The sequence below is a fragment of the Propithecus coquereli genome, unplaced genomic scaffold, assembly GCF_000956105.1.
Source record: "Propithecus coquereli isolate 6110/MARCELLA unplaced genomic scaffold, Pcoq_1.0 Scaffold51, whole genome shotgun sequence".
In the NCBI taxonomy this organism is placed as follows: Eukaryota; Metazoa; Chordata; class Mammalia; order Primates; family Indriidae; genus Propithecus; species Propithecus coquereli.
Window position 1 is genome coordinate 5,521,072 of NW_012150952.1, and position 24,968 is coordinate 5,546,039.

At 46.7% G+C, this 24,968-nt stretch overlaps 1 protein-coding gene across 1 annotated transcript in view; it reads left to right on the top strand.

Moving 5' to 3' along the window:
* The window catches only part of MAPRE2 (microtubule-associated protein, RP/EB family, member 2), a 97,805-nt gene extending 74,239 nt beyond the window's left edge, over positions 1-23,566 (top strand). Inside the window, exons 4-6 of the mRNA XM_012656607.1 lie at positions 8,891-9,030; positions 14,077-14,235; positions 22,018-23,566. Of these exons, the coding sequence (XP_012512061.1) occupies positions 8,891-9,030; positions 14,077-14,235; positions 22,018-22,092 (374 nt within the window). The 3' untranslated portion in view covers positions 22,093-23,566. The remainder of the gene's footprint in view (positions 1-8,890; positions 9,031-14,076; positions 14,236-22,017) is intronic.
* The last annotated feature ends 1,402 nt before the right edge of the window (positions 23,567-24,968 follow it).

Sequence of the window (24,968 nt, forward strand, 5' to 3'; positions counted from 1 at the left end):
GCCTGGAAAATACTGGAGAATCACATGATGGCTAAAAATAAGCACATCCTCTCCAGCAGGGACAGTAAGCAGGGCAGAAGTAAGCCAGTACGCGAAGGCTCACACTCAGTGCACATGCGCAGTGCTGTCAGGCTGTCAGCCAAGACAGGCGCAGGTTTTGGGATCGCCGGTCAGCAAAGAGAGGTCCTCAGGCACTGCTCACTCTGTGCCGCAGCAGCCACGCCCTCAGGGGCCTGCGACCTCCACTGTGCCTCATTGGTACACTCTCCCAGGGCCGAGGCATTTATTGCACTGAAATGACCCCTGAGCAGTGGATTGGGAGGGACACGGGCTGACTCACAGCTCTTGTCACTGCCTGTTTTTCCTTAAGCCCTCCCCTTGGAATCAATAGCAGATGCTATTGATCACAGAATGTCTTTTTGTTGCTGTTAACATTGCAAAACATACGTTGTGTGAAATGGCTGGACATTTGGTGACTGTTCTATAGGGTACAGAATAGGATTTTCTAAACTATAGCATTGAAAGTACTTTACCAAAAACATAACAAAACTTGCCTTGAGCACTCACTGCTCACACCCAGGGGAATTGTCCGTTAGTCCCCTAGCTGGCCTTTCTGCATCTACCCTCACCCCTTTTGTCTGTTCTCAACACAGCAGGCAGAGTAAGCCTTTTGAAGCCAAAGTCAGATCATGTCACTCTGTTCAGGGTCCTGCACCAGCTTCCCTGTACCCTGAGAAAGACAGCGAGTGCCTACGAGGGCCTGTGTTACCTCCCTTTCTAGTACGTCTCTGACCTTCTCTTCTCCTGCGATGTCCCATGCTCCCTCTGCCCCAGCCACCTGCCCTGGCTCCTGAGCAGCTACGGCAGGGCCTTTGCACCACCATAGGCCTCTCCTTTGCCTGGTCTGCTCTGCTCCTGGCTCTCCAGACGGCCACCTCCCTCCCCTCCCTCAGATCTTGGCTCCAATGTCACCTTCTCAAAGAGGCTTCGAAAGGAGAAGGTTGCTCCTGCAATTGGCATGTCCCTTGCAGGGATCCTGGAATTTGTGACTACGGAGTTGCTACAGGAAATGTTGGTTTCCGTGAGGAATGACACTTTCGAGCCAGGGTGACCCTCACACATGCCTGGTGTGGACCTTGCCCCCTTGTGTCTGTGCTGGAAAGCTGCAGGACTCCCTCAAGAGGGGCACCTAGTGCTGGCCCGCTGGTGCTTGGTGTCCCTGACCCCTCTGTCCTTCCGAGTGGCCTTCAGCTGAGTGTAGCCCATGGAAGCCCCCTAGGTCTGAGGTGAGGAGTTGAAACTGAAGAAGGACCCACACTGGAAGCTCAGGCATTCCCTGTAATTCCTAGTGGAAATTACCACCCACCCCACCAGCCCGCTCTGCAGCTCTCTTGTCCACAGCACTTATTTCTAGTTTTCTCTATCACTTACTGATTTATTATATTAGTGTTTATTGCCTGGTTCCCCCGTTAGAATGTAGATTCCACAAGGACAGGCATCTTTTGTGTTTCATTCATTGTTTTATCCCAAGCGCCTATTAGCTTGCCAGATACATAATAGAGTTTTAATAAATATTTGTTGCATAAATGAGTGAATTAGGGTAATTTAGAAGGAGCAGAGACTAGAGCTACCACACACTGATTTCTGAGACAGAGACTGCATGGAATGGAGGGAACTTATGCCTTGGAACCCATTGGTGGGTTATGGGTTAATCAATTTTTATAAAGATTTTTCTTTAAATAAAAATGAGTCTTATTTTCTTATTATTTCAGCAGTTTAGATTCTATTTTGCCAGTGTCCAGAAATGGGAAACCAGTGTACTTTTGCATCATTTAGTTGAATCAGGTCTCATTTGCTGAGTAACAATAGGTATGTAAGCTACTATTTATTGAGCACTTACTATATACCAGCCTCTTGTGTAAAAGCTTTCCCCGTATTGACTCACGGACTCCTCCCAACTCTGGAAAGTCAGCCCTGCTAGTCCCATCTTAAACTTAAAGCACACAAGGTGGCAGCGAAAGTCACACCACTGGCAAGTAGTAGAGCCAAGCTCCCAAAGAAGACCATCTGGCCGCAGAGCCCCTTCTCAACCACTGCCCCCTACTGCCTTCCTGCAGACTGAAGCAAAGGACATCTGGTTCCACACCAGGTCTTCATTCTCGCTGCATATGGAGCTGCCCACTTTCACAAGCTGATACCAAAGTTGTGAAAAAGGAGGGGCAGCCAAACTTTGCCCAGGCTTTGTTGCTAAGAACAGAGGCATAAGGGCTGTGGACTGCTGATTGCAGAGGGAGAAAGCCAGCCTCCTAATGGTCTCATGAATCAGAGCTTCCCAGGACCCTGCAAACATCCCATTTGGACTGAATTCTGGCCACTGAGGTGCTCCTTTGGCCTCCAGAGCTAAACAAATGACAGGATCTAGGAGTGACGGTATGGGGCCATTTTTGAAGGAAAGGATCAGGTCTTTATTACATTGGCAGCAACCAGGACCATGTAGGACCTGTCAATCACATTGCAGTTTGAGGGCTCTGGTGTCAGCGTAGTCACTGAGGAAGTCCTCTTCCCGCGGGAATTCATTCTTCCCATCAGTCTAGCCCATGCCCTTTCCCTCAGCAGTGACCCTCCTTTTTTTAACCAAACTCATTATCTCGGTTAAAAAATAAAATCATTTGCCAAGGTGAAGAGAATAGGAAAGTGATGTCGGGTCCATCAATGGATTAATCAATGCAGATATAATGTATCTTCTGCCATAGTTTTTTGGTGGTTATAGGGGTTTTTTTTGTTTTGTTTTTGGAGATAGGGTTTCGCTCTGTTGCCCAGGCTGGAGGGCAGTGGCGTCATCATAGCTCACTGCAACCTCCAACTCCTAGGCTCAAGCAATCTTCCTGCCTCAGCCTCCCAAATAGCTGGGACTACAAGGCACATGCCACAAGACCCTGCTAATTTTTTATCTTTTTGTAGAGATGGAGGTCTCACTATGTTTCCTAGGCTGGTTTTGAACTCCTGGCCCCAAGCAATCCTCCTGCCTGCTTCAGCCTCCCAAAGTGCTAGGGTTACAGGCCTGAGCTACCGCCCTCAGCCTCTTGGGGAAAGTTTTAACTGTGTGAGGATTAATGGGAGTGGAGTGGGGAGGGCAGTGGCCTCCCAAAGTTTGGAAGACATTGGAAATGACCAGAAGAGCAGCGGCCTCTTGAGAGTGTGTGCGCACACGTGCTCATGTTTTTAATGTCTCTGCGGTTCTTGTCAACAGCATTAATGTCATATTTTTAGTTCCTCTGTTTATGATTTTGGCAAAAAGAATATAGCAGATTATGTGAGGAGAATTTCTAAATTCCAGCAGAGCCCTGGCCATGACGGATAAAGCCAAGTACACTGCTTTTATTTGCTTCGTCCTTCTGAACCCATTGGGCCTCATATGCCCAAAATGTTGTGGCATTTTCCATAAACATTAAGCAAGCTAATTATTGACATTAGACACAGCAATGCTCTGGCTTCACTAAGGCAATGAATCAGGCCACTCTGTTTTTTTTTGTTTTTTTTTTTTTTACAACTATGGTTAAAATGTCTCAGAATCATACTTATACCCTAAATCCTAAAGGCATTAATTAAGACACAACTGCTCAAAGACTAGCATTGTAAATCATGTCCATATCCAATGAGTAAATTCAAAGAATTACAGGGACGTGTACAGAATTTATGCTTATTTTCCTCTGCTTCCGAAACTCCTTTTTATTTTGAAAGGGAAAATTAGGGAGGGAGAGAAAAGCTTGAGGGCAATACGATGGGCTTGTTAAACAGGGCCACCACTAATTATGTTCTCAGGACATCATCAAATGCAGCTGGGAAAAAAATTGAAATGTTTGAATCAGCTGCAAGAAAAAAAAATCTGTATCTGTATTATAGCCAAAATAGGTGCACTCTCTGCAAAAGCCATTATGTAAGTGTTTTCCACATAAGCATCATTGAGCCCAGAGGCATGGGAAGGTACAGAAGTCAAATCACTGGCGGAGCAGGGGCATGCTTGGAAGCAAGAAGACAGCTATTGAGAACCTCGGTATCTAAAATTTGGGATTGGATGCTATAAGGACATTATTGGATCAGTTCACAAGATAGGAATACAGACGGTAGCTTATGTCAAAGTATTATGTCAATATTAAGTTTACAGACATTGATAACTATACAATTTTCCGATAATGTCCTTGTTTCAGTGGTCAAAGTAAGTGGGGAAAGAGTATCTGGCAGCCCTGGAAGCTGGGTACACTAGAGTATGGTTGTTTCAGAGAAGACAGCAAGACCTGTTAATATAAAGCAAATAAACAAAGACTAGTTCTTAACTTTCTAGAGAGGATGCTCTACTTTAGGGTATTGTCTACTGTTTATCCTAAAAAGCAAAACATGAAATCATTGAATGTAATGAGGACAAAAGGTTTCATTTTTATACATTTAGTATTTGTTAACCATGTGACAGCTGTGAGGGGTAAATTACTTCTGTTTCAAATTGCAGCTTGTGATGATTTAATGAGCCCACTTTACATTTATTTGGAAATGAGCCCTTTTAGTTTAACCCTTAACTGTGGTGGTGGATTTTTTAAAAAAAAAAAAAACAAAAAAAAAAAACAACTAAACCTCTGAAGATACTGAGATCTTTCCCATGTCTTTCCTGTTCTTTAATTTCTCCACTTTTATTCCTTTGAAGGTACAAATGTACAGTTCACTAGTGCCTAACACTTATATCCTCATGTTATCATTTATTTTCTTCTGTTTTTGGTTTCTTTCCAAGTAACTGAATCAGAATTTCAAGACCCCTCTAATTTTAAATATCAAATACTAATTACCTACTTGACCTATTATTCAATTTTTAAAATGTGTTTTCCATTCCACTCCTCCCTTTGTTCAGCCTGCACCGTGTCCCCCGTTGGCAACTGTGAAGGGCGGGGCGGGAGCTGTCCTTCCATCCCACGTGGGCACACAGGTGGTGGAGCGGCAGAGGACGCCAAGTCTGATTGTCACTGCCTTCCTCTTTCTCGTCTCAAGGGGACCCAGAAGGTGCATGTGTATATGCCAGCGTGAAAGACCTGGTCCGAGGCCCCTGCCTGACCTTTGCCAGATTCATGAAACACAGGTGCCATTTTAAGGCTGGGACTCTGCGGAGGGAGTCAGAGCCACACAGGTGTATCTCAGTTGGGCTCTGTCAACAGCAAGAGACGTGTTTCCTCAAGGGAAGGAAAGAAAACAGTTTCCCTGTGAGGCTGTGTGTAGCTGGAACTGGGAGAGCGTCTGTCCCTGCAGCAGCTCTGGCCTCCCTGCTGTGAGCCACGCAGAGGGTGTCCCCATGGCGTCTGTTCTCTCCCTGTGCAACTCTGTTCTCCCTGGCCGTCGTCCTCTGCTGCTTTATAGTCACTCTTCCCTGACACTGTGGCCTTGCCCAGGAGTTGGGCTTGCTACGACCCCTTCTGCTTCTTAGCAAACATTTCCTTTTTTTTCCAAGCTGCATTTGATGACATCCTGAGAAAATAATAAGTGGTAGCCCTGTTTTACAAGCAATCAGCTTCTGTTCCTTCCATGTTTTTTTCTTTTTAAATTGACATTGGACTGGGTAAGGCTGAATACCAGAACACCAGTGTGTCCGAGGAGCCTGGCTCGGTCACTGCAACCAGCCACCTCAGAGTTGCTCAACTGCCGTGGAAGGTTACACAGGAGGTGGGTCACGTGCTCTCTGGGGAAGCCCCCTCTGCAGGGCTGTGTCCCTCAGAAGAGGCCACTGAATGCGACATAGACTTGGACAGCCCAGCGCAAACCACTCAGAGTTAAGTGTTTATGACTGAACTTACCCACTCAACCTGCTGTCCCGATTCTGCGTAGGTAAGAGGCCTAAGTCATCGTGGAACGTGATCTTGAAAGGAAACCAAGAAGAGCTCTATTTCTACGAGGCTGATGGTTTTTATTTGGTTTCCTTCATGTATTGCTGGTTCTTCCTATCAGTGACTTTGACGTTTGGCAGGAGCTCCTTAAACTTTCCCTGGTATCCTTACCCTGGAGAGATGCCTCTGCTAACTGTTGTGCAATGAATTATAAAAACTGTTACTGGTTGTCTGTGGGTCAGGCACTGTGATTGGCCATGGGAACATAAGGTAATGGCCAAAACAGATACAACCCCTGCGTCGTGAGGCTTACACCTAAAGGGAGGAGTGAGCATTAAAGAGACAGCTATACCATTGCAGTTGGTATGTGCTATGAAGAAAGTGTCTGGGTTGCTATGGCCTTCCAGAGGAGGTGACATCTGCGCAGAGGCCAGAAGGATGGTAGACCCAGTCACTCAAAGGAGGTGGGGGGCAGGTAGGAGGGAGAGTGTTTAAGGCAGAAAGAATATAGCCTGATCACACTGGGTGATCTTGGAGTCATAGAACACTGGCTTGTTCCTGAGAACGTTGAAGATGCCACACCTGGGAATTCTTAGGTGGCTGTAGCTCCCACAAGACTGAGCTCCTTGGGGAACAGAGTCTGCATCTTAGTCATCTTAGAGACCTCTAGTATGTGGCCCGTGGCAGGCATCGGTGTATTAAGTAAGGGGTGTTGATCATGGATAGTCTTTGTGCTGCTTTCTGTTAGACTTTCTTTATATTAAAATTTGCTGTTTTGCTTATTTAAAAGTGTGAAGGAACTTGGTTTTTCCCAAGCTGCCTCCCCAGCTGCTAGGCGGTGGCTGCGTCTGAGAAGGCTCTCTGCCAGATGAGCGTGTCCACACTGTGCGTCCCCTACCCACTCCCCCACGTGGTTTTCTTTGCCTGGCTGGTTTGGCCTCTGGTTAGAGAATCTCGTCAATGGGATACAGAGGTAGTTTCCAGGAGTGTTTGTAGAGGCTGCTACAGAGATGGAGGGTCCGTACAACTATGTACCAGCCACAAATAAAGCAAAACATCAGCTCTCTAGAATCCCTGGGAAGCTCTTCCGCAAAGGTGAGGTTTCCAGGGATCTGCAGATTTATCTTTTGAATACTCAAACTATTTTAAGGCATTCTTAATTCAACCATTCTCATTTTAAAGTATATTTGGCATTTCCCTGTATTTTTAAAGAACATTCTTTTTTTTTTCTTTTTGACAGAGAGGCACGTATTTTAAAGGCTGTAATGCTGTCAGTGCTTCTCGGGGGTGTGCATGACTTGCCTCTGTAACTGACTCCAGGCACCTGAAGACACACAAATATAAATTTTATAGTCTTCCTGTTTGCTGCTTTGTAATTAGGATATTGGTTGAAACTTGTAACTGCTGCCACATACCTGCCTCTTTCTAATCCGCTGGTACTGATAAACTATAAAATTAGAAACCACATCACTAGACTTTATTTACTTGTTCACGTACTTACTTTAAACATTTGTTCCTTAACCAAATACGTGTTCAGCCAAGCATTGTGCTGTGCTCTGGGGTTAATAAGACGTGTTCCCTGCCCTCCTTACCTCCTAGAAGAGTAGCAGGGGAAGGAGGGGTGCAGTGGGGAAGTGGGCCAACAGGAGCACCTGCACCAGATTGAAGGCGGGGACAGCAGAGCTGCCACCACCAGGGGCTGTGTTCAGAGGAAAAGGAGATGGGTGGGCTGCAGTGATGATCTGGAATTTCTTAAATCGTGAAGTACATAAACTTCATTGCATTTACATTGTGACTTCTGTTTTGGCCACATATGCCATTCTCGCATCTGTACCGTGTTCTGGATAGTGAGAGTCTTTCATGAGCTGAGCTCCAAATAGGTAAGGTCTTGCCTGAAACCGGTGGTCTTTTTTTTTTTTACTTTATATCATTATTAGCAATGCCAAGTGGATCACTCGCTTAAGGTGATGAGCCCCTAGATCTCCCCATTACAAAGGTATGTTTTTCCCCTTTATAGTGAGGAATTTGTAGGATAATACCTTGACACGCGTAAATATTTTGTTCCCCGAAAACCTCTCACCTAAAGTTTGATGAACCTTTCCTGAATCAGTTACTAATTATGGATGTTGCAAAATTATAATTTTTCTAGTTCTAACATTTCTTCTACATTCACTGGCTGTCAGTGTTATGTAGAGAAGATCTTTATATTCTTTCTCTCCCTGTCCCTGTCCTCCTCCCCCCTCATATCATAGACTGATAGATTTCCATTTATCCAATGCATTACAATAAATTCCAGCCGTTACTCTTCCTGATATGCAAACTAAACTATCCCAAGTGTGACTAGGTGGGAGCCCCTTTAAGCCGGCCCGTATGTCCTTTTGACCTTAATCCTTGAGTACATCCTTGCTTTTTGACACAGGGTATCCTAAGCTCACCTCGAACATTCCCTGCCCCATCCCTGGAATCAGCTATTTCTCCAGAAGCCCTCTTATTGCAGAGTAATATTTAGAAACCAAGATTTGGGCACCAGGAGTGCTCTCTGCTATGGAGATGGCATTGCTCCTAGGCTCTTTCAGTGGCTAAAGCTAGGAAATACATTAAAAGAGAAAAAACATACATTCATATTGATATTTCATCTAACGTATTAATCTGTTACAAGGTCTCTTGTTTGTTAGAAACTCAGTAGAGCGATTGAGTTTATCTAAAAGGCTTTCCTCTTAAAAAATTTAAAATCCTTTTGTTTCTGTTACTCTTATCTCTCTGGAGAGAGAAGGGACAACTGCATTAACTTCACATTACTTGAGGCAAAAACAGTGCTCACAAAGGTTAAATAGATTGCCCAAGACAACACCATCGTTTCATCGTGTGCACTTTTTCTAAGCATATTTGTACTCCCTTCTGCATGGGAAGGGATCACTGGAGGTATCTCTTACAGTTTAGTAAATTCCTTTTATGTCATACATATGCTGTATATCTAAAAAACATTTTTCATGTTGCCAATATGTATAATTTATTCTGATTGCTTTCAGGCGCGGCTAAATCCAGTCCAGCATCTAAACCAGGATCCACACCTTCTCGTCCCTCCTCAGCCAAAAGGGCTTCATCCAGCAGCTCAGCATCCAAGTCTGATAAAGATTTAGAAACGCAGGTCATACAGCTTAATGAACAGGTAACTCCTCGTGCCTGGCCGTGGCTCTGGGAGCAGCAACAGACGTAAGCCGTGAGGGGCCAGACCCCTTGGCTGGGATAAGAGAAAGATGAGGTGTAGTCAGTGGGTTCAAGCAAGTAAGAATAAAAAGAATTGTTCAGGAAGGTGAAATCAGTAGCCCATGATGAATAAAAGATGGTAATCACAAATCTCAAAGCTGTACATTAAGACGGCACAAATGGCTCACCTTGCTGCAGGCTTGCAGGCCACCCTCCCCTCCTCTATGTCTCAGTGGCTGTCATGAGCTCCAGGCTGGACTGTGGCCCATCCCGCCCACTTCTGGCCAGTCTAGGCAGTGATAAAGGCCGCTTTAGGGTTAGTCTGTCTCCCTTTCTTTCCCTCCCTTTTTTCTTCCTTCCTGTTTTTCTGCAACTATTAGTTGAGCCTGTTCTATGTGACAGATAACTGTGCCACATGCTAGTATTACAATGGCAGCAAGATAGAGGCCCTCCCTTCCCTCACAGCACTCACAGGCAGCAGTTGCACACAGTAGGTCATTACACAAGCAAACAAAATCCTGACACTTCCACAGTGGCAAAAGTTGGATGCTACAGGAGCACCAAACCCAATATTGGGGGGATCTGAAAGGCTGCAGTTGTGTTTTAAGGAGAACTTTCCTTTTTATCTCATATTCCTTACGGATACAATAAATCTAGCTCCACTGTCTTTGAAATTGTCATTATAAAATCTTAGGTACACTTTCTAATGATAGCTAATTTTGCCTAAGATTATATACACATAGTTTAATAAAACAGTGGGTAGCATAGTGCCACTGCAGAAGCCCCCCAGCCTCCCCAGGGTGTGGAGGAGAATCTCCTACCCTGGCTACCCTGCCGCTGTGCGAAGAGCTTTTCTTCAAGGTCCTCAGGTGGTTCTCAGCCACTCACGGGGCCAGTCCTGGTGAATAATATGATTCTCGATGAGCCAGCAAGAGTCTAGAAACAATTTTTGAGATAACTGTATATTTGCAATCAAGAATCTAATTTAAAAGCAGGCAGTTGCTTAACCCAGGGCGTAATTCTGATCACTTTCATGAGAAAGGTAAAACCTTAAGTCATCCAGTGGGTAGGACTTGGATTTAGAAACTGTGGAATGTTCTAATTACCCGCTGATTGTCAGTTTGAGCCCATAGAGAGTTTCCAGTAATGACTTCTTGGATAAAAGGCAGTAAAGACAGCTGTAATAAGCCGTAATAAGCCTTGGGCCTAAGGCTCCAAGCAAATCAGAGTAGACCTAAGAGTCAGGCGGTGGGTCCGTGATGTTTTGGATTTCCAGTGGGCCTTCCATATCCTCAAGTTCCACGTTCGTGGATTCAACCAACCATGATGGAAAATATTTTGAAAATATAAAAAATAACACAGTGATAAAAAATAACAACACAATGATAAAAACTAATACAGTATAACTGCTTACATAGCAGTTACATGGTGTGTTTTATTGTAAGTACCCTAGAGATGATTTAAAGTATAAGGGAGGATATGCATGGCTTATATGCAGATACACCATTTTATATCAGGGACTTGAGCATCTGTGGGTTTTGATAGCTGAGGAGAATGTCCTGGAATCAGTCTCCCTCGGATGCCAAAGGACAATTGCTTAACTCTTTTCTCCTAAGGAGTTCAGATTCTTTTGATATCTCTATTATCTCATGTTTCTTCATGACCCCTCTCCTCTCTCTCCCTTCTCCACGACACCCAGGTTCCCACCCCTTCAGCCCAAATTATAACCACATGGAAACCTCTAGGTCCTTCTCATCTGTCCCTCTCTCCCTTGCAGCCTGCCCCCAGCCAGCCCCCTTCCTGTCCTTGGGGCTGGCTCGAGGCCTCCATGAGCTCTCCATCACACAAAGAGCCTTCCATCCCCAGAGGATGCAGACCCCGAAAACGCCTCAGCTAAACCACCCTGCCCTCCAAAATGCACGCCAGAGGGGACAGAGAGAGGAACAATCCAGGGATCTTCCTTGTTATAATCCCTTCATTGCTTCCAAAAGGCCTCCCTCCCCCTTCCTGCCCCCCCATGCCTTCCCATCCAGGAGGAATGTGCCTGCCCCCTCCCCACCCTCCCTCACAGGGAAGGCCTGACACACCCAAAATTGTGAGTTCATCAGTCGGCAGGTGTTTACTGAGCACTTACTGCGCATTCATCTCCATGGTTGACTGTCACTGCTCTCTGCATTCTCTGTCCTTGAAGCCTACAGGATGTCCCCCGAGGCTGGCGGGGGCCGACAGGTATCACAGTGTTGGAACTGAGAACCTGGGGTGAGCAGAGGCTGAGTGAGATGCCGAGGCAAAGGGTGCATCACAGTGGCGAAAGGGAAAGCGACAGGGCCGTAAACCTGAAGGATTTTCGTTTGCTTGGCCGCCTGCTTTTCCTCGGGCAATCTCCCGTGATACACTGTAGGGGGACCACTGTGCCAGGCAATTCCAATGACAGAGAGGAATCGAGAGACATAGGGGAGAAAAAGACATAAATAAAATAACGAGGGGCTCTTTCTGGCAGTGGGTTAGCCAACAGGAAGTGTGTTGGAGTCACTGGTCACTGCCGTGTTCAGGGACCGCTGGTGAGGGGTGATAGGGGGTGGGTTAGCCCAGGCAGAGACTGTGGCTGTCACTGAGAAGGCAAGGCCTGGGGGGACCTGTAGTCTGCGGACTCCCTGGGAGGAGCTGGGAGAACTGTGAGAGGAGGAGAACTTCCCCTCCTTGGCCTTGACTTCTCTCAAGGACCCATCTCCAGCATCTCCTCCATCGCATAGGCATCTGCCACGACGTGAGAGGGATGAGGCTGGCATCAGTGTTAGTGAGTGGACCTACGACAGTGGAATTTCACTTGCTAATTGATCTTTCATCATGTAAGTTAGCTACTGATGGTTTTTATCAGGGAATGTCTATAGCCGAGCACCTGTTACCTACTGCATGTGCAGTGTCACCAAAGCCTGACTTAGGCTGGGTATTTCCACGAAAGCCTCAGCTATTTACTCATTATACAGAGAAAACACTCAGGAGGCAGAAAAACCTAGTTTCCCTGGGTTGAAGTGTGCATGCCTGATCCAAGGGGAGCTCCCCGGGTTTTTTGGCCACGGAATCCATCTCAGCCCTGTGCTGGTGCCCGCAGATGGATCCGTGGCGCTTAGGTATCCATCCCTCTCTCCCTTGCAGCCTGCCCCCAGCTGGTTGGCGATGGACACTGCATGGGCTCAGTATGTGTTTGAATGAATTGGTAATTCCAGACAGATTAAGTTGCATGTGCAAAGGCCCAAAATTATTGGAAAGAGAGAGAAGAAAATTTTACATTCCAAATGTAATTTTGGGGCCAGGCCTGGTGGCTCACGCCTCACTTTGGGAGGTTGAGGCTGGAAGATCACCTGAGGCCAGGAGTTTGAGACCAGCCTGAGCAAGAGCGAGACCCCATCTCTACAAAAAAACATAGAAAAATTAGCCAGGTGTGGTGGTGCACACCTGTAGTCCCAGCTACTGGAGAGGCTAAACCAGGAGGAACACTCGAGCCCAGGAATTTGAAGTTACAATGAGCTACGATGACACCACTGCACTCTAGCCTAAGTGACAAAGTGAGACCCTGTCTCAAAAAAAAAGACTAATGTTTAAAAATCCTGTCGAGGGTGATTTTTAATATACTAAAAGACAGATTTCACCTAAGGAGGACGGTGAAAGACTTAATTTACTTCCTAAAGAATATACTATACATAAAAATAAATAAATAAAGGATATAAAAACAATGGGGGGATTCTCAGAGACCAGAAATGGGGTGACGGTTTGGGCCTGTGTGTAGTTGCTGTGCCCGTGGGAGTGTGGCAGCCCGGGATTTGAGACCAGATCCAGTGACACCCCTGTCAGAGTATCTTCAGCCCCGGGTGTCTGAATTGTTGGGCCCTCTCTTGACTTTTGCCCCTTTGCTTGCATGATCTCTGGAACCACCTTGAGAAGCTACACAGCCCTGGAAGGTCCTAGAACCAGAATTTAGAAGAAAAAGAGGGAATGAGAGCTGTTTGAGCGAGTGAATGGGGCTTCCACACCTGCCTGCCTTTCCAGTGATACACCCAAACCCCGAACTAGAGAAAGGGTGACAGATCCACTTGGCCAGACTTTCAGTGTTCCTTGTGTCACCAAGCTCCAATTTCTCGGTAGAGAGCATAAGTCTCTGTTTGGCTCAGTATCATTGGTGAAGGTGTCAAAAGCTAAGGGTGGCTCTTCATGCGAGTGATCTGAGGAAAGGGGGGTCCCCACCATACATCTAAATAGCCACACTTACAGCCTCTCTCTTTTACTTCTCCGCCCTCATAATCAGATTATGAACAAGTATTTTTAGTCCGTTCAGGCTACTGTAACAGAATACCGTACACTGGGTGGCTTATACACAATAGAAATTTATTTCTTGTAATTCTAGAGGCTGGGGAGTCCAAGATCAAGGCGCCAGCAGGTTCAGTGTCTGCTTGAGGGCCCATTCCTCATAGACGGCGCCTCCTCACACGCTGGAAGGATAACAGACTCCCTTAGGTCTCTTTTATCAGGGCACTAATCCCATTTGTGAGGGCTCCACCCTCATGACCTAGCCACCTCCCAGCGGCCCCACCTCTTAATGGCATCACCTTGGGAGTTAGGATTTCAACATATAAATTTTGGAGGGACACAAACTTTGAGACCATAGCAACAAGTTTTAGGAGAACAATGTGTTCCAGCCCATGTTAGCAAGAGAGGAAAATACATTCCCAGCCTGGGTGAGACCTTACAAGCAGAACGATCGCTCTGACCCCAGTTAATAAACGCTCACTTGACTGAAGGGAATGATTAGCATTCTGAGGAGACTGGACGTTTTGGCCCAGACTCAAGCTTCAAACAGCAGCCCTGTTGTTTGAAGCCCTCAGACTTACACATTGGTTATTTCTGCAGGTCTCTCTCTATATGTTTTGGATCTTTATTCACAGGTATAACTGGTCACTTGTTTCTTACACTGTATTTTGGGTTTTTCTTCTCCACCCTCCCTCCCTTGCAGGTACATTCATTAAAACTTGCCCTCGAGGGCGTGGAAAAGGAAAGGGATTTCTACTTTGGGAAGTTGAGAGAGATCGAGCTACTCTGCCAAGAACACGGGCAGGAAAATGATGACCTCGTGCAGCGAGTAATGGAAGTGCTCTATGCTTCAGATGAACACGTGAGTGTGGGCAGCCTTGGCTCCTGTGTTCTAAAATGACTCTTGGTCAAAGTGCAGTGGATCAACGTGCCTTAGATAACCTCCCCAGGACCTCAGTGAGAATGACAGCCCAGCTAAGCACATTTGAGATTCCCAGAGTAATAAACATTGTCATCACGATCCATTGGCCCAGGCCTGTGAGACATGCATTCATAAATTAATCTGGGAAGAGATGGGTGGAAGATCTTTGACAGAGAAAAATACACTCATGCAGCCAAATCCCAAATGGTTTTCAGCTCTCTGAGCAGGCGAGCAGTCAGAATTTATATATGGATTCTTCTTTCTTCATGAAAGATTGGAGTGTGGTTAGAGGAGAAAATAATCTAGATGCTTTCCCCATCCCCTTAAGCCCCACAACTGTCTGTTTTTATTTCAAAGCTGGTTGTCTTGGTTACTCGTGGCCTGGACAGACCAGAACTGTGGGACAACCCTTTGTTGCAAATACTTCTAGAAGGCCTCCTTTGTGGGGAGGACCTGCCACCAGAGTCAGTGCTCTTGTGAGCACCGAGGGAGACCCTGGATGTGGCTTTGGCAGGGTGATTGAAAGCAGATGTGAGAAGCAGGGGAGGAACAGAATCTCGAGAAGCAAGGAGGGGAAGGGGCAGGATAGATGGCAGAGACCGAGGCAGGTCACCCCAGGCCTGCCTGTGCCGGGAGGGAGCAGCCGGGCAGCCAGGCAGGAGCAGGAGCCCAACGGGGCTTTACCTCCCAGAGCGAATTGTAGGAGGCAAGTGACGAGGGGCTGGTTTGTGGAGCTTCTCCTCGTTCTGGGTTGAGTGCTCTCGGGCTCCCGGTGGAGCTGTGTGTGGGGGTATTCCCACAGAGTGTAGCAAGCCTTATTCCAGCTGAATACCAGGCACATGTTTGCTCTATTTATGACTCAAAATCCTAGCAGTGAAATTCTCCTAAACTGTGAGGAACCGTGTCTGGGGGTTGGGAGCTCACCACCACTTTTTTTTTCATTTCCCCCAGATTTTTTTTTTTTCTTTTTTTAGTGCCAAAGCAAGTACAGATTTTTTTTTTTTAACTTCTTTCTTGGTCATCAGTAGCTCAGAATGTGGATTTTGAAGTCCTGGGAATCCACCTGATTAGACCCCAAAAGCTGTGATGGCTTCACAAAATACAGCTCTCAATATTTTCGTATCTGATGGAAGATCAGAGGCGGATTTACAGTGTGTCTGCGTCTGTGACGTTCTCTAAGTACAGGGTGCTGGTAGCCTGTCAAGCACCGGATGAATTATGGTTACCCTCTTCACTAGCTTGTTCAGGGCTAAATTGAATGAGGTCTACACAGCGAGCAGTGCTGTCGTCTTTCTGTGATAATGCCTGCTGGTGGGAGTGAGGCTGGTGTGCAGTATCGAATCTTCTTCCCAGCCCTGCACTTCCAGCACAAGGGAAAACCTTCTGATTCTAACCTCAAGCCAGATTTTGTTTCAAGAGGGAGTCCTTGTGCAGAAGGACTGTCACCTGATAGTGAACTCCAGATGAGGAGTCCGCACAGTCCCCTGACTGCCTGGCTAAGGGTCAGCGGGCCACCTTGCAAGAGCTTTTGCCTCCTGAGTGTGGTTTCAGGGGATCCACCTACATGTTCTACCTTTCCCATTGCCACCACCCCACGCACACCCCACACACCCCAGTACCGCCCTGCTGCTGTCTGGATTCAGAGAGCCTTTCTTGCAGTGTATGTGCAACTATTATTAAAATGCAGACACCCCAGGGAGAAGTAATACTTTAAAACCTCATTAGTCATTATGACTGAATAATGGGTTTAGCACGTCCTGTCCTTGGACACCTGGAATGAGGCTTGAGGGGAAAAGGCCTAGGGCTTTATGTGTGTTAGCTTATTAGCTCCTTTAATGCTCTTGAGAATCCTATTAGGTAGATATTGTTGTTATCCCATTGCACACATGAGGGACACTAAGGCAATAGAGAGTTTAAATACCTTTCCCAAGTTCATCAGTGGCATAATTTCCATTTGAACCCTAAAGTCTGAACCCTAATTTCATGCTCTCCCTTCTCCAAGCCTAAGCCACCTTGAAATGGGATCATGACAGTAGTAATAGCTAACATTTACTGAGCATTTAGCATGTGCTAGTTATTATATTCATGTCCTACCTACATTTCTGACCTTAACCCCATCCCTGTGGGGGGGGGGGTGCTGAAACTTACCCACATTTTAGAGATGAAATTACTTGCCTAGCAACTCACAGTGAATAAGCTCCAGCAGTAGGATTTGAACCCAGGTTTATCTAACTCAGAGCCTCAAATCTTAAGGACTGTGTTACCTTGCTCTTGGCATATTGGGTGCCATGGGACAAGAAGAAAATAAAAGTCATACTACTTGGGGAAAACCTCAAGACAGACTGTCCACTGGAAAGTCTTCAATTAAACACACCCTGTGGTGTGAAAAGGGAAATAGTCAAATTCCTACCTGGATTTGCTCCAAATAACTCCCCAGAGAGAAAGACCATTTAAGTGTATGCTAAGGAGTATCCAAAATCCAAGAGGAGAATTACTTAGAGTACCCAATTAGAATCTGGAAGAGAAAATATTAGCCTTAACATAAACTGCATGTATGGGTTACCAGAACAAAATCTTCAAATGCAATTGCTGGCTTAATTTTTCTAGTTCCAGGATATTTTTTTTTGTTGCAACTTTGCATCTGGAAAACTCCCAAAGAGACAACATCAGGCTATACTGAGTATTCTACAGAGAATAAACTGTTTGTTCTAGAATATGCCAGGTGTCCTTGTTTAGAATACGACAAGACCCATTTTTTTTTAACCTTGGTTTTTGTGCAGAAAGAAAGAGAAGACTGCAGTGTGCCTGGACGCTGTGCTGGGTGCTTTCCATACGCGGCGTGCGCGCGCGACTCTGCTGAAGAGGCTCGGGAGCAGCTAGCCTGCTCTGCTTTCTGCTTCCCCCGCTAAGGTTCAAGGAATCGTCTTAGATATCGTAAAGCCTTCAAGCGTTTGCCTTTCTCCCTGCGGATAACGAATCCTGTTTCTCTGGCAGCCTCCCAGAAGCCCAGCCGGGTTCCAGCACTGGGGGAGTGAGCCTTGCTAAAGCGTCCACCCTTGCCCGCCTTCCCTGTGTGTCTGTGGTCTGGAAAGGCGTCACTTTTCTAAAAACTGCTTACGAGGCCTCCATACACCCCCGCTGCCAGCTCTGGGAGTCCTCCATTTGCCCCACCATGCTTGACCCTGACGCTGTGTCTTGTTTTCAGGCCATTCCCACACCCCGGTGGCGGGTAGAGTTGCACCCATGTGCGGGCGTGATGCACATGGCGAATGGGAAGAAATGTCAGCACTTTGTTCGTGATGCTGTTGGTGCGGCTGTGCGCACAGATCTGCAGTGGCAGCGATGTCTGGTTGCCTCTCGTAGGGTCCTCCTTGAGGTGCTAGGAGGCTGGGTTTTGTAGCCCATGCTCTGCAGTTAAACGCAGGTGGGCACACGTTGACGTTTCAGGCAGGCGTATTTGCCGGAGGGGATCTCTTCCCCACCCCCCAAGTGACAGCTTAGCACCTTTATTTAGTGATGATTGGTCTCTGATTCTTGTAGTCAAGCCACCCTAGAACATGATGTTTGGAAGATGTGAAAATCCGGATGGGAGTTTTGAGTAGGGAAGTCCACAGAGGTGTTTCAATTCCTAATTATAGAAATGTAATAGAAGTTTCCAGAGCAGATCTTTATCATTTTCATTTTGTTTTCCCCTAGTACTTAACTTAGGGCCACAAGTGTCTAGGCCTAGTCATTGGCTACCTGCTCCCTCGTGGAATCTGTCAGCTGAGGTGCACCAGCTTATAAACACTTGTTTGCTGAGGTACTGGCTGCCATGGAAGCCATTGTTAAGGACTGTTTCTAAAGACTGTTTCTCCTTCAGCCAACACTGTTTGGATGTGGGCTGTGTTTCTGTCACTGGAATATTTCTGTGACTGGACTAAGCACTGGGTATATAGAAAAAGACACAAGCTCTCTCCCCCACCAGCCCCTGAGGAGCTCACGGTCCCGGCGAGGAAGACAGACAGGGATGTGACTAGCTGGAATATGTGTCAGATTATGATACATGTGATAATGCAGACATAAATAAACTCGTGCGGGGAGCAGATAAAAACAGCCTGGAGGACCAAGCAGAGACTTCGCAGTGAGATGGCATTTGTGTTGCATGCTGAAGGACACTGGGAATGACAGCAGTTACAGAACTAAGCTCGAGTATTTTGCAGGCAGAGGAAAGAGCATGAACAAAGCAGAGACGGAAGAACAGCCGCTACAGCTGGCGAGAGTGGCGGGAGATGCCGCCGTGGAGTGCTGCCTCCCACGGCAGGAGCAGGGTGTCATCGGGGCTTCCCGAGGGCCCCTCGTCCCTCCTTTGTTCCCATTTCCTCCCACAGTGGCCAAGAGCCTTCTTCAAGACTGTCCTCCAACTTGCTTCTCTGTCTAATGATTATCAGAAGAATAAAGAATTGTAACACAGTCACTCACAGCTAAACATTTAGAAAGATGTGATGGATTGATATGCACGTATTAGAATTAACTGACACTCCACTACATTAGTCCCATATTTGGCATAGGTTTTGCCTGGCCTCCTACTTATATGTGGGATTAAGTTCTTCATTCTCATATAGGGCATACGAAAAAGATTTTTTTTTTTTTTTTTTTTTTTTGTGAGCCTACAATAGCATTGTGTGGGCTGGGAGCTCTCAGCTGTGATGTGTAATATCTCAGAATTACAGGCGTGTTCTGCCAGACTTCCAGACTGCCTTAATTTGCACCCCAAGCACTGGCAATCTATTGATAATCTGGGAGGTTTGCTCTTTAGGCTAGTAGTGCCCAGAAAGAGGGGTCCATGGTCCACAGTCCACAGTTCCTGCAGATGTACGACATCGTTGGTGGCAGTATCCTGTGACTGGGACATCAGCCCGGTGTGCGCTGGCAGCTGCACTTGGCCAGCTGGAGACCTCAGAGCCATAGACAAGGACAACGAACCCACCCACTCGCTGGACATGTTTGGAAAGAAAGCCCGGCCTAGTAGTTTCCTGGTCCTATAGCTTTTTACAGGTTCAACAGTTACTTGAATCCAGATCTTTCAACTTCAGCTAACTCCATTATCCCACAGTTAACTCCCAATTTTGATGTGAGCAAACAAGATTTTCTGTAAAATGTAAAACAGATCCTCATTTCTGAGATCCTTTCAGCAGTCTAACATGCACAAAAACAATTATGTACGAAAAGCGTACTTCAGGCCAGCTGAAGTTTGAGCGGTACAATATGGAAGACACCACACTAGCACTCAAGAGTTCAGATGATGAATAAAACAACATAACTCACCCGTCGGGGGCTCGGAGCCCAGCTGGAGAGACAGCTGTGTAGCCACCCAGCAGGAACACACGCAGGGCTGTAGCACCCTCCAACAGAAGCAAGAACCAAGGATGCAGAGCTTAGAGAGAGGAACCGTCAGTTCAGGGAGGAGGCAGTGAGAGAGGCTCCAGGGAGGAGTGGTGTTTCATAGTTCAGAGGAGCATGTGGCAGAACAGACAGCCGGGAGTGCCCTGTCCAGCGTTGCTGTTAAACTCCCACGAGCACTGGTTTCATTCTTCTTCCCCAGATGAGGGCATGGACTGAGGGAGGCCATTGACTGTCTCCAGCCTGGCCCTGTCCCAGCAAGAAATATTCTGCTCCCATGAGGGTGTGTGGTCTTCTGCCAGTTGAGGCCCTAACTCTTTGAGCTGAGAGGACTACCCTCACGTGTGCCAGGCAGAGGGCAAAGCTGCTTGCAGAGGATGCTGCCAAGACTGCAGCTGCAGCAATGCCTGGGGGCCCAGGGTCGACCTGGCAGAACGAGAGTAAAGAGGGGCTCAGAGATCAAAGAGCATCTGCAGTTAAGGAATCAGGGAGTGCAGGGGTCAGAAGGACGCATGGTCGGAGAGAGTAGAGGCTGGGCCTTCACATTCCAGAGGAGGAGCAGTTCCAGGTGGTGACACCAGAGGGTGGTCACAGGTGTGCGAAAGCTCACATTTACTAGATAATGTGCCTCTTGGCACAGAGCCAGCAAGGGACAGTGCCAGATTTGATTCCAGTCTTCAATGTGATGTCACTTTCTACTGTTGGTTGTCGCAGAAAGGGTTACTTTTCTTAAAATTATTTGTGCTTCTAGAATATACTTCAAAGAGTCCTCCCACTAAGAAATAATGATCACAGCTCACATTTATATTTACTACGCACCAAACACTCTTCTCGGCACTTACTTTAAATTACTAACTCCTCTTTTGGAGTCAATGAGTGCACTGATTCATTGATCAGTGAATTGGAAACTCTGTTCGTGGGGGCGCTTATCCCCAATTTTGCAGGTGAGAAAACTCTGAGGCCCAGCAGTTAACTCAGCAGTTAAGTCACGTGTCCAAACTCACACAGCTGTAAATAGCCAGGCCAGGATGTGAACTCCAGAGTCCATGCCTATAACCTTGACGTTACACTTACTGCCTCTCAGGAAATAAGCAGCGAGTGGCCTTGGCTGGTAGTCTGATTGTCCTGGTCATCCACTTGAACCCCCTGTGATTCCTCCTCTCAACACAGCACAGACTGAGTCCTGCAGTAAGTGAGGTGTGGCCCGGACGGCAGTAAGGCCCTGTTCCTGCCTCTGGTAACCTAGGGATCCAGTGGGGGAGGCCAAAAGATTCAAGACAAACAAGCTTCCAAATCAGTTTCCTAGCAGAGGAAGAAAACAAGTGCGGCAGGAGAAGGGAGAGAAGGAATTCTGGCTCGGGGATCTGGGGAGATGATCATACCGCGTGTGAATTGGCTACCAGCGGGTTCGTGCTAGGCTTCAGGAAGCGGGGGCAGAAGCCCTGCACCCTGACGGAGGGAGCACTGAGCTCCTCTTGATTAGCTGTGCCCCCTCTGCTTGGGTAAGAAGAGCAGATTATTCCTTGTGAGGTCAGAACGTGGAAGATTTGCAGACGTGGCTGACTAAGGCTGATGCCCCCTGGAGTCGGTGTCCGTGGTTTGCGTCACTGGGTTAGGCACAGCAGTAAATAGGACATGCGGTGCCAAGGAGAGGAATGCCTCACCTATCTGGTTCCCAGTCAATAAGCAGAAAGTATGCCAGAAAGCCTCAGGCACCCTAAATAGATGTCCCAAAGTCTTTGAGCTAAAGATCCTGAGCCTCCTTGTTGGGAGGGGCCTCCTTGCCAGGGCGGTCCCTGAACCATGGCTGAAATACTTTCCTGACCCTCAGAAATGCTAACAAGTTGCTTCTCTGGTGTCCAAGCCTACATCAGATTCGTAACAGATTATAACAGAGGGTCTCCTTCAGGCAGACATGACCAGGGGTGACCACCCGACACCCCGCAGGGGCCAGGGTGCCATTTATGTCACAGCAGCTTCATCCGTGGTTGTCATGACACTCGGGTCATTGTGTTGAGTTTACTCTTTTATAGAAGGGTAGAAAAGTGTGTAATGTGTTCTAGGAAGGTTTCCTTCCAAAGGAAAAGAAAAGTTTGGCACTTAAAGCCTGAGGACTGTGCTTTGGAGAATGATTTGTTCTTTGGAGGCTCAGGGAAGCTAAGGTGTCCCCGTGTGTGTCAGCCCCTGGGAGCTGGGGGGCATTTGCATGGCGAGTTGTGCCTAAGTTGTGCTCTCCATAGTCCCAAGACACCACATAGGCCGTTACCATGGGCTGGGACGCCACAGGGCCTCAGACACAGTAAGTTATTTCAGCTGAAACTTCTCCCCTGCCCCCTGCAGGAGGGCCACACAGAAGAGCCGGAAGCAGAGGAGCAGGTCCACGAGCAGCAGCTCCAGCAGCAAGAAGAGTACTGACCTGTCCTGGCAGCTCTTGACACTTCTTTTGTGCATGGGAACTTTTCTTCTGGAGAATTGGAACATGTGTGGCCTCAAGCTCAACAGAAACCAGTTGTTCCCAATCTGCCGTTACTATCAGCGCACTGTGCATACGCCAGCCACTGCACTCGGTTCCCATTTCCTTTGCCAAGATGTGTTAGCAGGCGGCCGTTCTGGCCACCTACCCAAGAGATCGTAGGGTCACATCCATTCAACTTCCCACTTGGCTGCTTGAGATTGGTTCTGCTCTTTCCTTCATTTCTTTCCAGAACAACTCTCCCCAACCCCAACACCACTACCACCACCCCCCTTTTTTTCCTGGTGTGAAACAATGGTAATTTGATCTATGGTATTTATATTGGCATTTCTCAACCCAGTGTCACTAGTTGTCACACGCATTTGTGGTGCTTTGATGTTTGCGAGTCTAACCTCTGAACGTAAAATTGGTCAAATAATTAATTGGAAAAAGGGAAACAGATACTTGATATGAAAGCCATAACGACAGTGACTTGTGTCATGGGGAAAAACATAGGGTCAGTTTTTCCCTCTACTCACAACACTAAAGGGAAAAAATAATGGATTCAAAGTTAGGAGTTCAGGGCCCAGTGAAGTTCATACATCAGCATGTTAGACAACCACACAGTATGTTGTTAGCTTTGAAAGACATTCACTTAAGGACAACACCATCTCAGATTTGTCCCCTCACCCTGTGCCCCTGCCTCCCCCTGCCCCGGGTTCTCATGCTGTTTTCTTTCTCAGGGTCCTCTTTGGTGGGCAGCCACTCTCCCCAAGATGTTGTCATCAGTCATCTGCAGTCCAAAGGGGGTCTGGATAGGTATAGATCTTCCTGCCTTGTCCCTCTTCCTCATGTGGGTTTCAGCCCCAAAACTGTCATTCACATTAGGGGACTCCTACTGAAGGATAGCTCCAGGGTGTGCAGCTCCGAGCTCCAGGGTTCTGTGTCATGCTCACGCTTGCTAGGAGGCTGGAAGTAAAGACCTTATTAATAGGAGCATAATTCCAAGGGAGAACCATAGTCCTGCAGTCCGGTGTTGACACTGAAATCACACAACAGAAAAACCTGTGACTCCCAATATCTTCCGGAATAAGGAATTTCCCCCCTTTAACACAAGGGCCCTCCTTGTCATTGACCTTTTGCTAAACCATGGCAATTCATAAATAGAGGAAACATTAATGAATTAAAGGCATTCCTTATTTTTTTAACTAATATTTGCACATTTTCTTAGTCTCTTTCCAAATCTTTGCCTTTTTTTTTTTTTCCTTCAACAGATGGTTTCCCTTCCTGGATCATTCATTTCAGTTGGTTTCTGACTTTAGATTTACTTTCACTTGTTATTTGACTTAGCAGGTGCAACAAAAACAAAAAACAAATGTGCCCACCCCACTTTCCGCTTAACTGAAAAGCTTAAAATAAATTTCTGAATTATGTATCATAAAGCTTTGAAATTTCTTTATTAATTGATGAAATACTAATTCTAAATTCTGGCATCGAAGCTTTTCACCAAAAGAAGTCTTTCCAAAATAAATCTTTTGCAGCAAGGTGGTATTTATTAAGTTCTATGTGGAAAAGATGGCTTGTATTTTTGAGATTATTACAACACACTGTGCGGAATTGGACAGATGTTCCATGGTGTTTGGTTTCCCTTTCTTCTCTCTCCTGCTCACTCTGCATTACAGCGGCAGCTCATTTCTCTAAGGCTGGACAGCCTGGCTCTCAGCAGTGACATCCTCCCACTCCTGGTCACAGGTAGTGGCTGTGCTATACGTAGCATCATGCTTCATGGCGTGTTGCCCTCCTGAGCCTGTTGTACTCATGGATTTTCTTTTTTTTTAAATAGCTGTTATAAAGAGGACACAATAAATAACTCCATGCCAATGATCTTTCAGTGGTTCCTAGGCCATTCTTCGCCTGCTCTGGACATCTCAGTCATACTCCTGCCATGTGGATGCCCATGAATGGGTAGCAGGGAGTCAAGATCCTGTCTTCTCCAGAAACCACTTAATACTGTATAACTTGCATAAGCCTCCCCGATGACTCTTGCTGGAACCACTCCATTTCTGTCCAGCTCCGCAATCTCAGCCATAAACCCTCTGGCCAGGTCGCTTAGCCTACAAAGAGAACTTTCCCTGGTCACCATACTCCATTCTCCTTCCTGAAGGCTTGGGCAGACTATTTATTTACTTAGAGAAGAGCTGTAAATTCCTCTTTCTGTCCCCATCTTACACATCTTCTGTTGTGCTGTACCCCAGAGGATGTCACAGATGCTTTGGGGAATCTGTAACAGCTGAGTTTCTGAGTCAGTCCACTTCGGCTCTGTGCAGACTACCACTCCTTTCCCCTGATGGTAGGACCCCATCGTTCTCTCATCTCGGCATTCGGAGCACACTTTGCTCTGTGGTCCCAGGTCACACGTCATCGGGCTGGGCTGAGAAGTGTCCCTAGGTGTGTATTCTGCTCCTCCCTCTCAGGAAGCCCAGTTTCATCCTTAGTTCCCCGCCACGCCCACTACTGGCCGGTTATAGCACTTCCACTGCTACCATCAGATAGGAAGTGATCGAAGCAGGGGGCAAAGAGAAAGCCCATGTTTATTCTAAGCAGAAAAGCAGGAAAAAAAAAAAAAAGACACAAACACTCTGTTGACCCGAGAGAAGTAAACTCCAGAAGGGAACCAAGAATTCCTTCCCTGGTGAGTATTTTCATTATTCCGTTAAGGTTTAATATGTATTCAGATTACTTTTACTAAATAGTACACCATAAAGCTTTTGTTATATATTAAATGTAAACTGAAAGGAATGTAAACATATGTATTGTTAATTATAAATATAGATAAGTA